Raw genomic sequence first — 19756 nt, forward strand, 5'->3', positions numbered from 1 at the left:
TTAGCAAGCAGTTGGACAGGTGTACCTAATAAAGTGGGCGGTGAGTGTATTCATCAGCAGATCGCTCAAAAGTCAGCTTATAGACAAACCAGCTGATCAATGCGACTTTGAAATTTGCTAGTGTCCCAGTATCTGTGGTTACACTCAGTAAACTGCAGTGAGTTCAGTGAACTGATGATCTTCACGGCCAATCACAGTCATTTCTGTTGAGCATGTGAACACTAGCAAATCAGCAGAGATTAAGAATGCACTCAACAGTGCTTAAATGTTAGCAGGAAATGGAGGCTTTTTAAAATGTCATTATTGATTGGTACTGAATTCAGTAACGTGACAACCCTGCCTTAATTACAATATTTAAAATGTTTACAGATTGATTTTTTTCTGATCTCATAACTTGTAAAACATAATCATATTTCAATAGAATATTAACTTGTACTTTCTATGTGAATGTACTATTTGAGTTTTTCTGCAAATGTCACATCCATAACACTGGAATTGCTCATGTGCTCTTTCAGATTTCTTTTTTCCAGCTAATGTATTTGTTGTTGTTCAAACCTCATTAATGTTCTGATCTGTTCCTGCCTTCCCTCAGAGGAGATCGAGAAGATGAGTAAGAAAATGGAGGAGGTGAGAGACGCAGGTGTCCGCGTGGTGGCTGATGATTTCCTTACTGACATCAAGGAGTCCGGCAAGGCCCTTCAGGAGCTCATCTCTCTGCATGCCATTTCCCCCTGGGGCGCTGAAGTTAAAGTCGAGGCCCCGGCTGCAGCCGCGGCCACCAAATCCACCGGAGCTCATTCCTCAAAGAGCACCGGCAAAGTCAAAGAGGAGGAAGGTTAGACATGTCTGCAGATTTACGTAGAAAGTAACTGATACAAAGGGATAGTTCAAACAAACATGAACATTTACTCACCCTTAAGTGATTTCAACACTATAAACAAGCTGTTTCGAATAATGTTAGAAACCTGTAACCATTGACTTACACAGAAGGAATAACAAATGCTATGAACGTCAGTGGTTACAGGTTTGCAGCATTTTTCTAAATAACTTTTTATTTCAACAGATGAAAGAAATTCAAAGCTGTTTTGAATAATCCTGAAAACCTGTAACCATTGACACCCCATAGTATTTGCTTTTCCTACTGAGGAAGTCAATGGTTACAGGTTTTCAGCATTTTTCATAGTAACTTATTTTGTGTTTAACAGAAGAATCTCAAAGCTGTTTTAAAAAAATCCTGAGAATCTGTAACCATTTACATCCACAGTAGGAAAAACAAATACTATGGAGTGTCAATGGTTACAGGTTTTCAACATTTTCAAAATATCTTATTGTGCATTCAACAGTAGAAACTCACAGCTGTTTTGAAAAATCCTGAAAACCTGTAACCATTGACATCCACAGTAGGACAAGCAAATACTATGGAAGTCGATAGTTACAGGTTTTGGTGTTCAATAGAAGAAAGAAACTCAAACCGGTTTGTGACAGGGGAATGCTAATTAAATGATGAACGAATTTTCAGTCTTGGGTGAACTATCCATTTAACATCAGAAATTGCTTGAGATTTTAATCATTTATTCATTCATGATTTATTAAATCATACTTTACAAACTTGGGATAAAATAAAGATTGATTTTGCTATTGTTTATAATTAATAAACAGTTTGTTGTATGCTTTGGTTTATAGTGGTATTCTGTTTAAATCAATCGAACAGATTTCAGAAGTGGTTATAAAGGTGTCTTCTGAAGGAATTTTAGAGTACTTATCATTGATCAAATTGAAAACTTATGACTTTTTATCAGTGAATTGGGTAAGCTAAATTGTCCGTAGTGTATGTGTGTATGTCCTGGTCCTCCAGGTTAAAGATTAAGCGTTGGACTAACGACCCACCTCGTAAAAATTTGATGTTACGAAACACCAACATGGTGCGGCTAAATATCAACTTAGATATAAACGGTCCTGGAAGTGTTGTTATTATTAATTATTATTATTATTATTATTATTATTATTATATGGTGATTATTTAGTTTTTGTTTCTGAATACTGTTTGACTCCCCAGAAAATCGTAAATCATCGGTTGTTTTGTATCTGTTGTATTTAAGTTTGCTTGTCATTTTTAAAACATGTTACAGAATGTACTTGCAGAATCATCACAGTCGATCTAAAATGATAAATATCGCAATATATATTGCAGTAATTAAAATTATTGCAATGCCAGTTTTTTCCAATATCATCTAGCCCTAATTTATGTTTTTTTTGTTGTTTTTTTGTACAACGAATAATTTAGAAACATATATGATTGCAAATTATATATTGAATATTACTACCAGTGTTGTCAAGAATGTAGCCAATGCTGCTAATATGGCATTAAAACATAAATAAATAAATAACAGAATTTAGAAAAGCACTAACATGTTTTTTTAATAATTTGTAAATCTTAAAATTACTTATTTTACCCTCCTGCTTAATAAAAACCCTATTTTCTTCTTCCTGCAGGTGGAAGCAAATCAAAGAAAATGAAGCTGACAGTGAAAGGAGGAGCTGCAGTAGATCCAGATTCAGGTGATAAACATTTTCCCCCATATCTCATTCAGGCGACTCTGAATATTACATATGGTCATGTACTGTTTATTCAGATCTCTAATCACGGTTTGATTGTTCAGGTCTGGAAAACTGTGCTCATGTTCTGGAACAGAATGGAAAGATTTACAGCGCCACACTGGGTCTCGTGGACATCGTCAGAGGGACAAACTCATACTACAAACTACAGCTGCTGGAGGATGACGTTCAAAAGCGGTGAGCTTTCTGAAGGATTCCTATTGTACAAACATTTAATCTTAAACACAGTGATTTTCTTTTTGTAATTTCAGACTTTGTGTTTTTCTTAGACTTTTTAGTAAGGTCTTTTAACAAATGCATGCTTTAAAACCTTGCAGATGTGTATGTTTTTTCATATTTCTTTAGAAAAGTGTTAAAATAGGGTACAATTTTATGTAGGATAATCAATACAACCTTTTGGCATTTTGTATGTATTTTGTGTGTTCTAATTCTTTCATTTTTTATATTGAACATTTATAACTTCATTTTATTTCAAGTTGTGAATATAGTATTATTAAATGAATAAAGTAGTTTGAGGGTGCTTTCACATCTGTAGATCAATTGTTTAGTTCGGAAAGTTTCTAATGGACCAAAATAGTTAAAACAAGTCACTTGTGTGAGTTTCAGGGTTTATTTTTCAGAGTTATTCTTATTTATGATGATGATAAATGAGACATTATAAGCAAAAAGGTGCACTTTAATTTTGACACCCACAGACATTGTAAATAAATATAAGTCAGAGAGGTAAGACTTTCTCATACATGGCCTCATTTTAGTAAAAATCTATTTATTGAATCAGTCAAACTTTTGAAAAAAAAAACTGGTTCGAATTCTGCACTATAGGCTTAAATTATAGAGAGAAATAACAGATGAACCAAGTCTGCAGTCAGATCACAAAGCAGATCAATGTTGATCTTTCTTTTGAGGTGTGAGTGCAGAAATGAACAAAACAACAGGCTTAATACAACATATTATAAAACTAAAATATTGAAAAAGCTATTGAATGTTAATTTTGGTACATTTTTCTAACACATAAACAGCTCTCTGTAAAATTTCAGCATGCTTTCACTTTCGTATTCGACTTGAAATGCACATTTACAGGTAGGAAGGACATCTCACCCTTCTCATAATTCTCTCTTCATATAGTCGTATATATGCCTATTGCATATACATAATACACTGTGATATAGCCTGCGTCATTAGTTTGTTGGATCGCTTTGCTTTCTCTCTGCAATCGATCTGCACCCTAATATTACAAAAAAAGATTTTAATGATTTTTTTTATCGTTGTTATTATATCTGTCACTACTGCTTTGTCTGTTTTTATATTATCTGTATTATATATTTAGTTATTTATCTTTGCGTCTAAAATGGATAAATAAAAATTATGATCACACTTTACATTAAGGTTTCATTAGTGTATTTGACGTGAACTAATTAGGAACAACACTAGTACAGCATTTGTTAAACGTAGTTCAACATTTAGTAATGCGTTATTAATATCCAAATTCATCCATGTTAACTCTAGTTAATGCACCAGGAGTTAACGTGAACTAATGACGAGCTGTATTTTCATCAACTTACATTAAATAACATGGACAGATGCTGTAATAAATGCATTTTTCATTATTTGGTCGTGTTAGTTTATGCATTAACTAAGATTAACTAATACAACCTTACTGTAAAATGTTACCGAAAATACTATTAATCATAGTTTAACGTTTACTAATGCATTATTAAAATATTAGTTAATTAATTCAGTTCTCTTGAGTTGACAAGAACTAACAATGATTAATCTTTTAATTAACTAAAGTCAAGAAAGATGCTGTAATGTTTTGTTCGTTGTTTGTCCATGTCAGTAAATGAATTATTACAACCTTATTGTAGTGTTGCAACCTCTTTAATGTTAGTCTAGGGTACAAGTAATAACATTTAAAAGGTGTGGTACTTTTACAAGATGATGGGTGAAAGTAAAAGACACAAACAACAAAACTGCCAACAAAAGTGATTTAATGGACAAAAAGTGAAATCAGAATAATGCCCAAATATATATACAATAAGAAAAATATTTACAATAATAATAAAGTAACAAATAAACAATGTATCAAACAAAATTAGGTCAACTCAAGAGTAAGGGGACACTAGTGAAGCCAAATCAAAGAAATAAATATAACAAAACAATTCTAACTCATAAGCAAACCCCTTACCTCGCTAGAAACATGAAAAGAAAAAGAAAAGAAAAATCTTCAGCGCCGAGCGCCGTAATCTTACTTATTCTGAACTAAAACAAAGCAAATACATAAGTGGCATTCACTTCTTACTTGGTGTTTTAAACAATTGATTGACTACGTGTATGTAAGATGGAAGTCGTACGACATCTTCCCTGTCCACCTTACTGTGAGGACAAAGTCAACTCTCAATAATCTCTTTTTGTTTGCCAGGTAAGAGTTGTACCAAAAGTAACAAACAAACAATCGAAAATTAGATGTACAAAAATCACAAAGTAGTTCAAAATGGGCAGAAATAATACTAAATAATTTTATCCAAACAAAAGTTCATCAAAATTAACGAATAACAAAATCATGTCGGCAAAAACAGTATCAAAGGAAAATCGCGCTGTCATCCGCTCTCCCTGGCGTCCTTATATGTGACAGCGCCACGTCACCCAATGATGAGTGACTGGTCTCCTGACCAATCGGCTTCCGCGAAGGAGGACCTAGAGGATACGACAGGTAGAGATGGGGAGAGAGAGAGAAAGAGGGGGAGGGAGAGAGAGAGAGAGAGAACGGGATGCCAAAAATCCCACCAATATACGGCAACCGTAACAGAAGAGTATCTAAATTTTGATCTATCTTTAGGGTATAAAAATCTTGGAGCAACATAACAAGAACTCAAAAAAAATATTCAGTTCATGAGCCGTTTATTTAATTATTAAGATTAGGCCACTTGTTTTGAACTCTTCTGTTGTTTTTTTTAGGTACTGGGTGTTTAGATCGTGGGGTCGAGTCGGGACCACAATTGGAGGAAACAAATTGGACAAGTTTTACGATAAGAACTCTGCTATGGACAATTTCTGTGGTGTGTATGAGGAAAAGACAGGAAATGCTTGGGCCTCCAGCAACTTCACAAAGTACCCCAATAAGTTTTACCCTCTGGAGATTGACTACGGACAGGTAAAAAATTTAGCAGCGCCTAACTAGAGAACTGTTGTAGTAGTAATAATATTATATTATACTAATATTCTTGTATAGTATACTTATATGAGTTTGATTTAAAATGCATTGCTAGAAATGTGCATGCTGTACACATTTGTTTTGAATATATTTCTTATTAGGGTCTGTCAACATGATTAAAAAAGATTGCAAAAATATATAATAATAATCTGAAGGTATATCAGAGAGATGGAAAAAAATCTTTCGTTCATTGTCCTAAAACTGTTATGTACATTTCCACACAATTTCCTAGGATGAGGAGGCTGTGAAGAAGTTGACTCAAAGCGCAGGTGCCAAATCTCAGCTGGAAAAACCTGTGCAAGACCTCATCCGAATGATCTTCGATGTGGAGAGCATGAAGAAAGCCATGGTGGAGTTTGAGGTTTGTTCACGTCCCTTTTCTATCAAAATGATATCTGTAGTCAAAAGAAGTGTGATTGTAAAAGGATGTCATTTTCCTCCTACAGATTGACTTGCAGAAGATGCCTTTGGGAAAACTAAGCAAGCGACAGATCCAGAGTGCTTATTCCCTTCTAAGCGAAGTTCAGCAGGTTAGTTTTAGTGGTCTTCATATATGTTCAGCTATGGGCGGGGGGGAATAAGAGTCAACCTGGAAATTCTCTGTTTCTCTGGATTTGCTTTATTTATTAGGTATGAGTTTATAGTGAAATCATTATTTACTATGTATATTTTGATAGCACACATTGCTAGTCTTAGGATATACTCACACTAGGCTATCCGAACCACGCCTGGGCAGGTTAAGCCCTTATTTCCCGATGCCTTTTAAGTGTGAGTGCTCCGTATTGCGCCCGGGCGCAGTTCGGTTGGTCGACCCTGGCCCGGTTGGAAAAGATGGTTTGGAGGACGGTGCAAAGTGTGCCTGAACGTGAAACTGAAGATGCAATGTCACTTTCAAAAGCCTGTTTCATATGGGTTTTTTAATCATTCTTACTTTTCAATGAACTCAAACTGTAATTGTTTATAAAAGATGCAAATCCCCCTTCACATCAGCTGCAGCTTCAGCAAACCTAATATGTGCAACACGATGACTTTCATGAAACTTTTCGAGCATCAAATATGGTGGATTTGACAGTGTCATCGCATCCTAAATTATTTAAAAAAATACAAAACAATATAACTTAACCACTGTCCACTGTTCGAAGCGAGAGCACTTCTCTTCTGAACAGTGGCATCAACGATGATGTTAGTGTGCTCGGAAGGTCAAAATACACTGTATGATTGCGAACCTAGTGTGAGAACAACCTTAAGGCAAACCATTTATCCATGCTCGCATATGCGCCCGAAATTTTATCTATGCAACCTTAAAATATTTTTGGGAGCATTTCTGCGAGTGCTTAAAATTGTTGTGTGCGACCAGTTTTTACTGCAAAATGTTCACCACATGCGCGGATTCGGGAGACATTCACGCAGAATTCATCTCTAAGCTCTTTGTCTACACTTGGAACGGGAAACGCAGCGCTCAGGAATGGTTTAAAACAGTTGTCATGTCAACTTGCTGCAGTAAACAAATCCAAGTCCGTAATGCTTGCCCCGGCTTCGCGCTCTTCTTATTGGCCCGCTGCTCTAGCACTGAACGCGAATGATTGGTTAATGTCAGCTGTCAATCACTCAGTCAGCGCCTTCTGGCTTCGGATGACAGAGAGCTACTACCGCGGAAAACTAAAGCGCTAAAGATGAGATTGAAGATAACGCGGACAGATTTAGTTTTAGAAACCATCTAGTTACAAATAATGACACATCTTACTAGTGATCATGTGCTGAATGTTAATCCACCTTCTACACTTTTCCAAGAGTAGAAGACTTCTGTTGGCTTCAAGTCCGCTATAAAAAGTCAGTGGGATGGAGTTTTCAAGTAACTATTTGCCACAACTAGCACGAGAGCTTCTGTTTAATCCTTCATATAATTGCCAGATGCTGTCCGCCGTGCAAGGGGCAGCAATATGTCAAATTTAACATCACATACACCATCGCAAACGGGCTTACACTGAGTAAATTAATATCGCTACTCATGAAAAGACCGGTATAGCTATTAACATGACGTATGCATATAATAAGCTACAATATGTGTCAAAAGCATCAGTGCAATATCAGACAGCACTTGTGAGAACAGCACAGTTAACGTTATACCATTAACAGATTCATTCAAACAGTGCGTGCAGGGCCGGTGAGCGCTCCGTGTATGCTTTGCTCACTCAGTTCTGTTATAAAAATCTATTTTCTTGTGATCACGGGATTTCGTTGAGACATATTTTCCTTACGCACGCATATTAATATTATTTATTTTTGCTTGTTAGTTTGATTAGTGTTGATTTCAAATACAATAAATCTGTTTGTATAAAACTTGTAGTAACGGTGCTCATAATTGGTGGGTGCGACTAAATTTTGGCTGATGCGCCTAAATTTTTAAAGTTCGGAGCACCGGTGCTACCAAGCAAAAAGGTTAATTTCGAGCCCTGATGCTGCATAATCCACAGAATTTTTTTGCAACCTTTAATTAAAAAAAATCCTAATAAGATTCTTCTTCAGTCGTTCTCTGTTGATGTCAATTTGCTGGATTGGGTGAAATATGCTTAGCCATGCTCCTCCAACCACTAGTTTGCTGTATGTTAAATATGAGGAGGAACGCAAAAATAAAAGCCCAGCGCACTACTCGATATTCTGTTGCATAACTGTAATGAAAACACTTCTTTTTGTTGTGATTTTGAAAATTCGGGTTATTTTACCAAATATCGATTTATTTTCATCTGAAGTTAAAACATTGATGTTGGTGTTGCCTAAAGATGATAATAAAAACATCTAAAAAGATTTTAAGTAAGAAAAATAATTAGATAAAAGCTCTTATTAAAATAATTATGAGAATAAATGCATCATTTTTATTTAACATTTGGAAATAAATGGCATTAGTAGTTTAAACAAAAATGAAAAAATTAAAATTACATTTTACTCCGAATGTATACCTAAATTGTAAATCCAGAGAAACTTTTCAATTCATCTATAATTAATTTTTTCCATAGCTGTATGTTTGAAAAAGCAGTTAATTAGCCTATGCTTCAAATAAAATCACCTTTATTTTTCATATTTTCCATTTCACGCTTTATCTTCTGTAGGCTGTGGCAGATAGCTCCTCAGAATCACTGATCCTAGATCTGTCCAATCGCTTCTACACACTGATACCGCACGACTTCGGCATGAAGAAACCACCACTATTGAGTAATGTGGATTACATCCAGGTAAGACTTGTGTAACCATCATAACATGTCTCAGTGAAGGCCTTATGGAGATAATTATGTACATTGACCTTGAGTCGTTTTAAAAGACGCCTTAAAGGTATTTTAATATTATTATTATTAATATTATTATTATGTACTCAAGCCTGTTGTGTATCCATAACAGCAAAAGGTGCAGATGCTGGACAACCTTTTGGACATCGAGGTGGCCTACAGCCTGCTTCGAGGAGGAGTGGAGAACAACGAAAAAGATCCCATTGACATCAACTATGAGAAACTCAAAACCAAAATTGAGGTAAAATGGCTTTGACTGCAAGAGCTATAAAGTTTTGTGTATGGTTACCACAGTGAAGTCGCGCTGTAGTGATTGATGTTGATTTGTTTTGTTTGCTTGTAGGTCGTCGACAAGTCTTCGCATGAGGCTCAGCTTATCCTTCAATATGTGAAGAACACACATGCTGCTACTCACAACACCTACACACTGGATGTTGAGGAGGTGAGATTAAACACTCACTACATTTACATGGACATCATTAATCTCAATTTTTCCCTTGATATGAATAAAACAATAAGATGATTATGGTGTTTACATGAGTTAGTTTTGAATGTTCCTCATGATCTCGAGCCACCACATTTCCTCCGGAGTTTCATGTAACTTTGGGTGTTTCATTTTAAAATTTTCGACTTGAACTACTAAACGCATCGACTTAATCCAGATGAGAATTTCTTTAACAGAAATCAGCTAAAGCTACTAAATCATCCACAAACCGTCTCCAAACTTGTTCATAATACCCTAACATTTGAGCCGCTTCGCTGATGTTTAAACTCCTGCTAAAATGAGCTTTGGCTTCCCGCTAATATTTTTCATTTACAAGTGAGAGAGGTCCAACGGCATTTTTTAACTCAATTTATTTTCGACTCGAGAAAAGCATTTGTCAAATGCCTCTTAAAAAAGCTATTTAAATTATTCATTTAATTGCATTTTAAATTATTTATTAATGCACTTTTTCATTGGTTGATTAATCAGCATTTTAGAACATGAATTAAATAAACATTCATAAAATTGTCTTTATTTTTACATTTAAAAGTTATTTATAAATGCACTGTTTTATTACTTTCATGTCATTTAAAAACACATTTAAATATGTAGATTTATTTGTCCATTATTTGGTCCATTTCATTTAAATTGTGATTCATACTTATTTTAATGCTTCAATTACTAAATTGATTATTTTATTCTTCATTTTATTTCTAACTGTCTCTCCTGGTCCTCCATACCTAATGTAGAGTATTCATTTTTAGTTGATCGTGTTTTACAAGATCTCAAATTTATCTGTAAAAAATGTACAGCAACTGTGTTAGACACTCTTTTCCCTTTTAGAAATACCTTGTGGCATAGAGATTTAACAAGATGCAGGATCATTCTCAGATTTTATAAATTTTTATTTTTCAGATGTTTTCCTAGTGATGTATAAAGGGGAGAATAGCTTTTTATAATTTTAATGGTTTAATAACTAATTTCTTTTGTCTTTGCCATGATGACGGTATGGAATATTTTACTAGTTATTTAATAAGGGTTAATTAGGTTAACAAGGCAAGTTAAGCTTATAAGTCAAGTAATTGGAAAAAAGTGGTTGGTTCTGTAGCCAATAAAAATTAAGGGGGCTAATAATATTGACCTTAGACGTTGAAAACGTTTATTCCAATCAGACTAAAAGAAATAAGACTTGATACTGTGAAAAATGTTCTCTTAAATTTTATTTGGGATAGGGAAATATTTAAAGGAATAACAATTTTGATTTCAACTGTCTCTGCACTTTATTCAAACTAATGTTATAATGTTACAATCAAAGGGTAATCTTCGATCTTTTGAAACCACATTGCATCAGTTGTTGTTTAGTTTTTGTTTCTTCCTCAAGTCCTTATTGTAGTTGTTGTAGTTTTTGAGCCATAAGAGCCTGATGTATTCAATAAAAACTGTAAATTTAAAAAAAATGTGTAATGTATAAAAATTGTTTGAAGTTTTAATTAATTCCCAGATTTTCAAAAGCAAACTTTTCACACATTTCCCCATTTTAGTACATATACCATAGCTGTAAAATAACACGCTGTTATCTCCATCTGCTGTGTCTTTGCATCATAGATCTTTAAGATTGAGAGGGAGGGCGAGTATCAGCGTTATCGCCCCTTCAAAGAGTTACCCAACCGCCAGCTGCTGTGGCACGGCTCGCGCACCACCAACTATGCTGGTATTCTGTCTCAGGGTCTCCGCATCGCTCCTCCGGAGGCCCCAGTGGTGAGTTTCTTTCTTTTATCTTAAGATTGGCCCTTTTCACAGGACTGTTATAATGTGTGTAACAGTCATCAGCATCTTAAATCCAATAAAGTTTTTAATATCTTGATAAAAAAGCATATGAACATTTATATGTATTCATATATGTTATATCATCTTTGCATCAAATTACAAAAAAAAAACTAATTGCCGCTTATGCAAAGTGTTTGCAATACAAAGTCTATGGGGCGGGACAGTAAATTTGACCTTGTTCTTTTTTCTGGCTGCTGTTATCAGTCTCTCAATATTTTTTTTCTTTCTCTGAAAGTCTTGATAACACCATAATCAATTTTTTCTGTAAATATTTCAGCAAATAGGATTGTAAAAACATTACTCATTACTTGTTGTAGTCTCTTATTCACTGCGCTCTAAGTTTTTCCAACTATGATGACTTCTGCTTCTGAGAAACCCGGAAATGTGAAAAGGGTCCATTGATGAATAGCTGCATTAGAGCCATTTCTTTCTTGATCTATGGTGCTGCACTGTGCATTGTTTTTTTGTTGTTGTTGATGTTCTCCTATGATATCTAAACTGTTATGTGATCTTTCATACAGACGGGTTACATGTTTGGCAAAGGTGTTTACTTTGCTGATATGGTGTCGAAGAGTGCCAACTACTGCCACACGTCTCAGGCTGATCCTGTGGGCCTCATTCTGTTAGGAGAGGTTGCATTAGGGAACATGTAAGTCATTAAAGATTAATCCAAAGAATCTTGATGATCTCTGGTAGTCCTGCAAGAACCCTTTATTTGCCATTCCAGATGACTTGATTAATCAAGTATTTGAGTTTGCAGAGATGTATGGATGCAGTCCTCCAAGCTCATGAGAGTTATACACAATATTCATTCTTTTTCCACTGCACCATGACTTTATATTCTACATTGGACATTATTTCTGTTAAGCGGCAAGACTTTTGTCTAAGCAAAGTCAGATCTTACTGTCCTAATTAAATCATTAAAAATCAAGGCATGATCATGTTTGGTTTTGATAAAATAAGCGTAATCTAGAGGCCTTTGACTTCTATATAAGCCACTTTTGATACCAAATGAACAAGTTATCATAAACTTGGATAGGTGACAAGACTTTGGTCTGATAGTGTACATTTAACTTACTTGTAACTATATGTAATTCTTTTGTAGCATTGTAAATATGTTATTTTCGTCTTAATGAATCAAACATGTATATTAAACATGTATACACACATGCACATTTTCGATTTTGTTCTTTTTGGAAATCAAGCAGAAATAACAAACATATTTTATGTATATTATATCATTGCAGATAGCATTTATTTTAAATATCCAAAACTATTTATTTATTTGTAATAATCCTTTTCTTTACTTTCAAATAATTCAAAGTTTTTTTTTTCTTTACTTTCAAACCATTCTTATTTATTTTTCCTTTCGTTTTATTTGTATTTTTTTTTTTTTACATTTACTTAATAAATTGAATTTGAATGGCAGTTCATAAATACAATTCAGGAAGACGTTTGTGAAATGGTTCTTTGTCATTGCTGTGTTCTCTCAAAATCTGATTGTGCTTTTTTATTTTTTATTTTCCCCCGCTCTATAGGCATGAACTGAAGAAAGCCTCACACATTACAAAGCTACCAAAGGGTAAACACAGTGTAAAAGGTAAGACTATTCTTTATTTGCAAATAGGTGTTGTTTTTAGCTGAAATGCTGTTTTGTTTTTTGTTCTCTTGGCTGAAATGTTTTTGCTGTTTAAAGGTTTGGGAAGAAGTGCTCCAGACCCAAGAGCTACAGTATCTCTCAATGGAGTGGACATTCCTCTGGGCAAAGGCATGAACACAAATATTGATGACACAAGTCTGCTCTACAACGAGTATCCTTTTGATTTCTGCATATTCATTTGTCTTCTGCTGTTCTTATATAAACGTACACTGCAGGTCAAACATTTAGGATGTGTAAGATTTAAAAAAAATAATAATAATTTGAAGAAGCCTTTTTGCTCACCAAAGCTGCATTTATTTAATCACAAATACATTAAAAACTGTCAAATTTGCTAAATATTAAAATGTAAAACAACGAAATATAATAAAAATCTAATTATTCAGACTCACTTGACCCTGCAGAAATTGTTCTTTTATGCTAATTTACTGTTCTATATTGAGCAGTTATTATTGGTACTCAATCATTTGTAATTGTTCTCATAGTTATCAATGTTGAAAACATTTATTTTTTCAGTTTCATGGAAACTGATGCATTTTATCATTTGTTTGAGTCTGTTGAAAAGGAGGCTCAAAATAACAGCTTTTATATTGTTCCATTCTAAACGCATTTACTTTCACTATTAAACAGTTTAATGTGTCCTTGATGAATAAAACAAACCAGAATTACAGGTGCTAATTATATTATAATTATACTACTTTCAATTAGAAAGCTTATTTAAAATATATTATTATATTATATATAAATATATTATATATGCAGCCTTGGTGAAAAACATCTAACAATCTTGATAATCCTTAATGAAATTTTAACTAGTGTATATCTCTATAAATAGATTTATTTAACCCTTTGACCACTGTGATCAGGCTTGGTACTTGTCATAAATCAGTGTTTTCAAACCTTCATATCGTTTATTTTAGGATAATCGTATAATTATTAAATCAGGCCTTTATCAGGCAAGACCGGGCCAGTCGCCTGGGAGGTTAAGCAATGAAGCTGAAATCATGTCGCGTTTCCACTGTCGGGCTAGTAATTCGTAGCGCGTCACGCAAGCCCCGCCCCCAGAACTTCCCCCGAATCAAACCTCACACAACCCGCCCACTACAGCGGGAATCAGGCAGAAAAAAAGCACCACCATATCATCATCATTTTGTATTTGCAGTTTTTCCTGATGCGTTATTTATTTATTTGTTTGCTGCATGTACTCATGTGTGATCAGAAAACTAGTGTCCGCCTCTTCTTTCACTCCACCCCGAAGCCCCAGCTGGCCCACTTTGGCCCAAGGTATTCGGTGAGCCGAAAAAGGCCAGCCGCTGGCCCCGAGAAAGTCCCGATTAGGCCCGAAAGTGACAGTGAAAACGCGACTGGCCTTGGCTCGCCCTGGCTCGCTCGCTTTAGGCACTATAATGGAAACGCGGCTATTTTGCAAAGCAATTGGTTAAGTTGTTTTTCAAAACTTTCAAGAGCTTCATTTCTATAAGGAAAACCAGGGAGAAAGATATGATAATAGAAAAGCTTTATTTGACAAGGTAACATTTAGAAAAACAAAAATTTATTTGGCAAAGGCCCTTGTCTGTAGCTTAAATCAGAAGCTTGTTAATTCAGCCAAGTCTCTCTGAGGACGAAGGCAGGGGCGGAGTATACCCCCCAGACTGGGCCAACCTGGTGGTGGATCAACAGTTTATTTCATGTCACTTCATGTTAGTCATGTTTAGTTTCTCAACAAATCTTCTGACCAATCAAATGCTCTCTAGTATCTGACGTGCCCCATCATCTTCAAGACGCTTCACATTTGCTTTTTGTTTGATGCGCTTGATCTCAACTGCTCTCAATGGCGGTGATGAAAACTAAACGCTATTGGCTGTTTTTTATAAAGGGGAGGAGCTACTCTGTCCCAGTTTTCTTCACTTTTCAGTTGAGATAACATCAAAATTTAACATTTCAAAGCACTTCACGGGCCCTTTTAAAGCGATGTGTTCAAACCAGTAGTCACATTTTTAATCATTAAAAAATAAAAACATGCAGGGGTCAGTCGGAGTATTTTGAACTCTGTTGTGAAAGGGTTAACTAATGCATTTGTTGTCTTGCTCTTTCCCTTAACTCAAGCTTTCCTCCAGGTACATCGTTTATGATGTTTCTCAGGTTAACCTGAAATACCTGCTGAAGATCCGCTTCAACTATCAGACGTCTCTGTGGTGAGACGCCGGTTAGATCTGGAGAGGTTTTTGGATGCCACTGAATCCCCCTGTTACAGCTTTAGCATCAAGAACCAAACAGCACATGGGTTTAGAAATGATTAAATCCGTTCTCTTGCGCTTTGGCAGCACATTCCCCATTGCTCTAGTCTGTTAGTTTGGAGTACTTTAAGTGGTTCTACCCAAATCACAAACTGCATTGTTGCAAATGTGGCCACCTTTCTACAAGCAACATGATTGGACTTCTCTGTGAAATGTTTCTTTATAAGCTACCAACAGTGGATAGGTAGACTGTCTTCCATATGTTTCATAGGCCTTTTTTTTCTTTTAATAGTTTTGCTAAACCTGGATTCAGGTTACTTGTAACACATGTAGTGTTTACGGTTTTGTTCGGCCTCTCGATTTAAAACAAATAAGAATGTACAGTTTTAGGAAAAAATGTTGTAAGCTAGGATATAGCCTGCTGCAAGCGAGTAATCTTTTACTAGAATTGCCAATGTATGAACAAGTATTTTGTATGTTAAACATGTACCGTCCTAGTTTTGCTTTTTTGAGTTTACTGTCCCTTATTGAAACGTACTTGGGCCATTTGAAATGGCTATCAAAATCTAAGCTGCTGTACTCACGCACCTGTAATAAGTTTTGTTGTTGTTTTTGGCAAACATTTCTCCACAGTATTTGTGGACAAAACAAGTTTCCCAAAAAATGTCTTTGCATCAAAAATAAAACGGTTTTTGGCTTATTATTGTGCTTGAAGCTGTTTTATTTTCGGGGGGTGGTATTTGATTGCAAAAATGTCCTAATACAACTAAATACAAGTAAATAAAATCATACTAAAAAAATTTAATAAAATCAGGGTTTACCACTTTTGATAAATAAAATTCACTACAATAACCTTTTTTGGTCAAAAAATATAATAAAATAGTTTTTTTTAATGTGTTTTTTATTATTAAATATTTATTCCAATCATTCAAAACTGAGGGACAGATGAGTTTTCGCATTGATCCCAGGGGCCAGCCTGATCACCCACTAGTGACCTACACCTGCAGATTCTCTGCGATGGACATCCAGCGTTCTCAAGCCCCGGTACCTAGCATGCAGCTCTGCACAAGAAGTTTGGCCAGAGGAGAAATAGTCATGCTCCACTGAGCCTGGTTTCTCTCAAGATTATTTTCCTTCACTTTCATCAATTGGTGAAGTTTTGTTTCTCGCCACTGGCTTGCTTGATCTGGGACTTGCGGAGATATGGATCAATGGATTTGCTCTTTAGTGTTTGGACTTTCAGCAGTGAAAAATTTAACCACACTGAGCTGAACTGAACTTCTACTCTGAAAACTGGACTGACACATTTTTAATTCACTAGAACTTCTACATTAAGCTGCTTTGATACAATGCACATCATAAAAGTGCTATAGAAATAAACAAGTTTTCAGCATTAGCATACTTCTGTGTTCGAAGTCACGTGATTTTCCTTAAACTATTGTAATTCTGCTAATTTGAATTGAGACTATTTTTTCACAATATTGATGACATTTGAACTGTATGGTATTTTGTGGAATCTTGTGTATTTCAGGATCCCTTGATGAATGGGAATGTCAAAAGAACAGCATTTAGTTTAACTCAGATGACTCAATTTTGTTGAACAAACGTTGATGGGAAAATAAAATGTTAATAATGTACTAATTTGTAGTGAAATGTGTACAAACACATGCTAAATGAACATGATTATTATATAATACTTGTTTTAAAATGTTAAATGCAGTACAATTAGTTTGTCATTCTGCAACTTCGCGTTTGTTTAATAAAATTGTAGTTAGTGTAAATATGTAATGCATCTAAAATATTTAATACATAAATATACAGTTTACACTTTGTTTATGTTCTTTTTGTTTGTTTGTTGGTGCTCCTGAGATCCTTTAACGGGCCCTGTGTCTCATAGGAGTCACTGAACCACAGCTGAAGCCTGGTCCCGACGACATCTTTTAACTTGTTTTGTACGGCTTGGAACTACAAGAAACTTACTCAAATTAATCTAATTTACCTCATGGGTCGTAATTTGTTGTTAAGAATCATATTTATGTACAGCAAACACATTTAATGTAAAATGTTTTGTTAGTTAGCGAGCGCTGTGGCGTGTTTGAACTGCCCTCTCTGTCCCACAATGCATCTCGGCACTCGGCCTTTGAAAAACCGGCGCGGCTAATTCAAGATGGCGGAGCTCGAGCAGCTGTTAGACGAGAGTGAGTAATAAAACTAACTCCTCGCTAAACCTTGAAAAATCCCCCTCTGAGTGTTTGTGCGGTTTAAAACGTTTCATAAGGCGTGCTATTCGCCGTACATTTCACGTGTCTTTCATTGTTGTGACTGGTGTTAAAATAGACGCAAAGTTATTAGCGCTGAGGCTAACAAGCTAACAGTTAGCTTTCAAAGCCTACTACTATAAATAAATATCGCACCTGAAGAGTTTTTCGCCTTAAAGTTTCGTTATGGTGCTTTGTTTATAATCAAAATTAATTTAATTACTGGTTTTCGGTTTCGCAGTGGTTATACTATGAAAAGGGTTTAACTTTTATACATTTACAGGGTCGTAACTCGATGACAGCTGCTGGGTTTTGTTGTTCTTGTCAGTGTCAGTTTATTAGTGTACTAAAACACTGTCCGTATGATAAATACATACTTTTAATATGCTGAAACACTCTTCAGGTGTGAAAATGCGCTCTTTGTATGATGCAGTACTTGTGTCTGGATAATTCTCATTCATCACAATAATTCACAGTGATTTTTTTTCTTTCGGTCTTACCGAAAGCTTTGTTTTGATTGTATTAATAGGGATAATTGCGTAATCCGTCGTCTGTTATCTTGCTTGATAATTATTACTTTTAATATTTGAGCAGCTTATAATTGCAGAAAGATTATTATTTATTTCTAGCTTTGCTTTATTTAAAGTATCAAAACAATAAAAACATATTACAGCTTTTTTCACTGAACAATAAAACGTCCTGCTAAATTTTAAGCATAAAAAAGGCTATCATACATTTTTACAATGATTATCAGAAGTAAACCACTAAAATCTCATTGGTGTAACAATAGTTTATCTCATCATGCTTAGATCAAGAATCATATGATGTCATTATTCAAGAACAATTTAAGAATGGCTGTGCAGCTCTTTTAAATACTAATTTTCATTTTAAATCTTTATATTTTTAGTTTTATTTCATATCAAACCACATTGTTTGATCAACAGAAGGTTCAAAACATTCTACAATGAAATGAAATTAAGTTTAATAGCACATCATTTTATGAGTACAGGTCAGAATGTTGTGTTAAATTTAATAAAATGTAAAAAAGGGCATTAATAAAAAAGGGCATTATTAAATAATGCCCTTCCAGCTGCAACCCATCACTGGGAAGCACCCATACACACTCATTCACACACATACACTACGAACAATTCAAGGTCACCCAATTCACCTATAGCGCATGTCTTCGGAGTTGTAGGGTAAAACGGAGCACCCGGAGGAAACCCGAACCAGCAACCTTTTTGCTGTGAGGCCTATTTTTCATTTTAAATCTTTATATTGTAACTTTTTAATTTCAAACCACATTTTTTTTGTCAACAGAAAGTTTAAAATAATCTAAAATTAAATGAAATTAAGTTTGAAAGCACATAATTTTATAAGTACCGGTCAGAATGTAGTATGATATTTAATTAGAACTTAAAAATGCCTCTTAAAGTAGACCATTATTTCAACCCTATTTTGATATTTTATTACTTAAGTTATTTAAAGCATTAAAGTCAATGCTTTTCTTCTATTTATATAAGTCAGTTAGGGTTGTTTTATTTTTACAATAAGTAGTGTTGTAAAAACTGACAGTCGTATTCTTTTTTTAAATCTTCTTTTAGTAGAATTTTTCTTACAGTAGTCAAAGTCAGCTTTGTTGTCAATTTAACCACATGTACAGGACATATAGAGAATTAATATTGCATTACTCTCAGACCCCTGGTGCCTAACATATAATATTTATACAAAAAGTATAATTTTAGAAAGAAAATACAATAAATACAATGCTCATTTAAAATCTGAAAATATAAGTAAAAATAAAAATTTGTAAACAACACAATTACACTTAAGGGCACATGAGTTGTGCAGATGCAAAACAGTATACTGTGCAAAAAGTATGTATAATAAAAAACATAATAATACAATACAAGATGTTTTTATAAAGCAATTTAAAAACAACTAATGTTGTCCAAAGTGCTGTATATAGGATTACTAAAGACAGAGATGAGAATAAAGTGGAAATTGAAACAATTAATAAATAAAAGCAATAAAAGGCAATCAAGGAGTATTAAAAAATATAGATAGGAGCAATTGCAAATGCTTGATCACCTCGTTTTGTTAAAGCATGTTTATGAAGTTGATCATCTAACATCACTAAGTTAAAAATAAAAACATTTCAAGCTTTCCTATTTCTGGGTTGCAG

At 34.5% G+C, this 19756-nt stretch overlaps 3 protein-coding genes across 10 annotated transcripts in view; all 3 read left to right on the forward strand.

Annotated features, from left to right (window-relative positions):
* Positions 1–16014, forward strand: part of parp1 (poly (ADP-ribose) polymerase 1) — a 41906-nt gene extending 25892 nt beyond the window's left edge. Inside the window, exons 10-23 of one of the 3 annotated variants that reach the window (XR_015517755.1) lie at positions 593–835; positions 2494–2559; positions 2661–2793; positions 5572–5767; positions 6060–6188; positions 6274–6357; positions 8935–9057; positions 9221–9349; positions 9452–9550; positions 11198–11396; positions 11465–12068; positions 12958–13019; positions 13116–13230; positions 15194–16013. Coding sequence is in view for 2 of the 3 variants with exons in the window: in XM_087297266.1 (XP_087153392.1) it covers positions 593–835; positions 2494–2559; positions 2661–2793; positions 5572–5767; positions 6060–6188; positions 6274–6357; positions 8935–9057; positions 9221–9349; positions 9452–9550; positions 11198–11350; positions 11941–12068; positions 12958–13019; positions 13116–13230; positions 15194–15275 (1742 nt within the window). In the remaining variant the exon portion in view is untranslated. 3 annotated transcript variants of the gene reach the window in all.
* The window catches only part of efr3bb (EFR3 homolog Bb (S. cerevisiae)), a 1037141-nt gene that overhangs the window by 800180 nt on the left and 217205 nt on the right, over positions 1–19756 (forward strand). The window lies entirely within an intron of this gene.
* Positions 17443–19756, forward strand: part of lin9 (lin-9 DREAM MuvB core complex component) — a 23855-nt gene continuing 21541 nt past the window's right edge. For 5 of the 6 annotated variants that reach the window (XR_015517762.1, XR_015517761.1, XR_015517760.1 and 2 more), the window contains exon 1: positions 17456–17511. Coding sequence is in view for 1 of the 6 variants with exons in the window: in NM_001044946.1 (NP_001038411.1) it covers positions 17481–17511 (31 nt within the window). In the remaining 5 variants the exon portion in view is untranslated. 6 annotated transcript variants of the gene reach the window in all.

The sequence above is a fragment of the Danio rerio genome, chromosome 20, assembly GCF_052040795.2.
Source record: "Danio rerio strain M-AB ecotype USA chromosome 20, GRCz13ab, whole genome shotgun sequence".
In the NCBI taxonomy this organism is placed as follows: domain Eukaryota; kingdom Metazoa; phylum Chordata; class Actinopteri; order Cypriniformes; family Danionidae; genus Danio; species Danio rerio.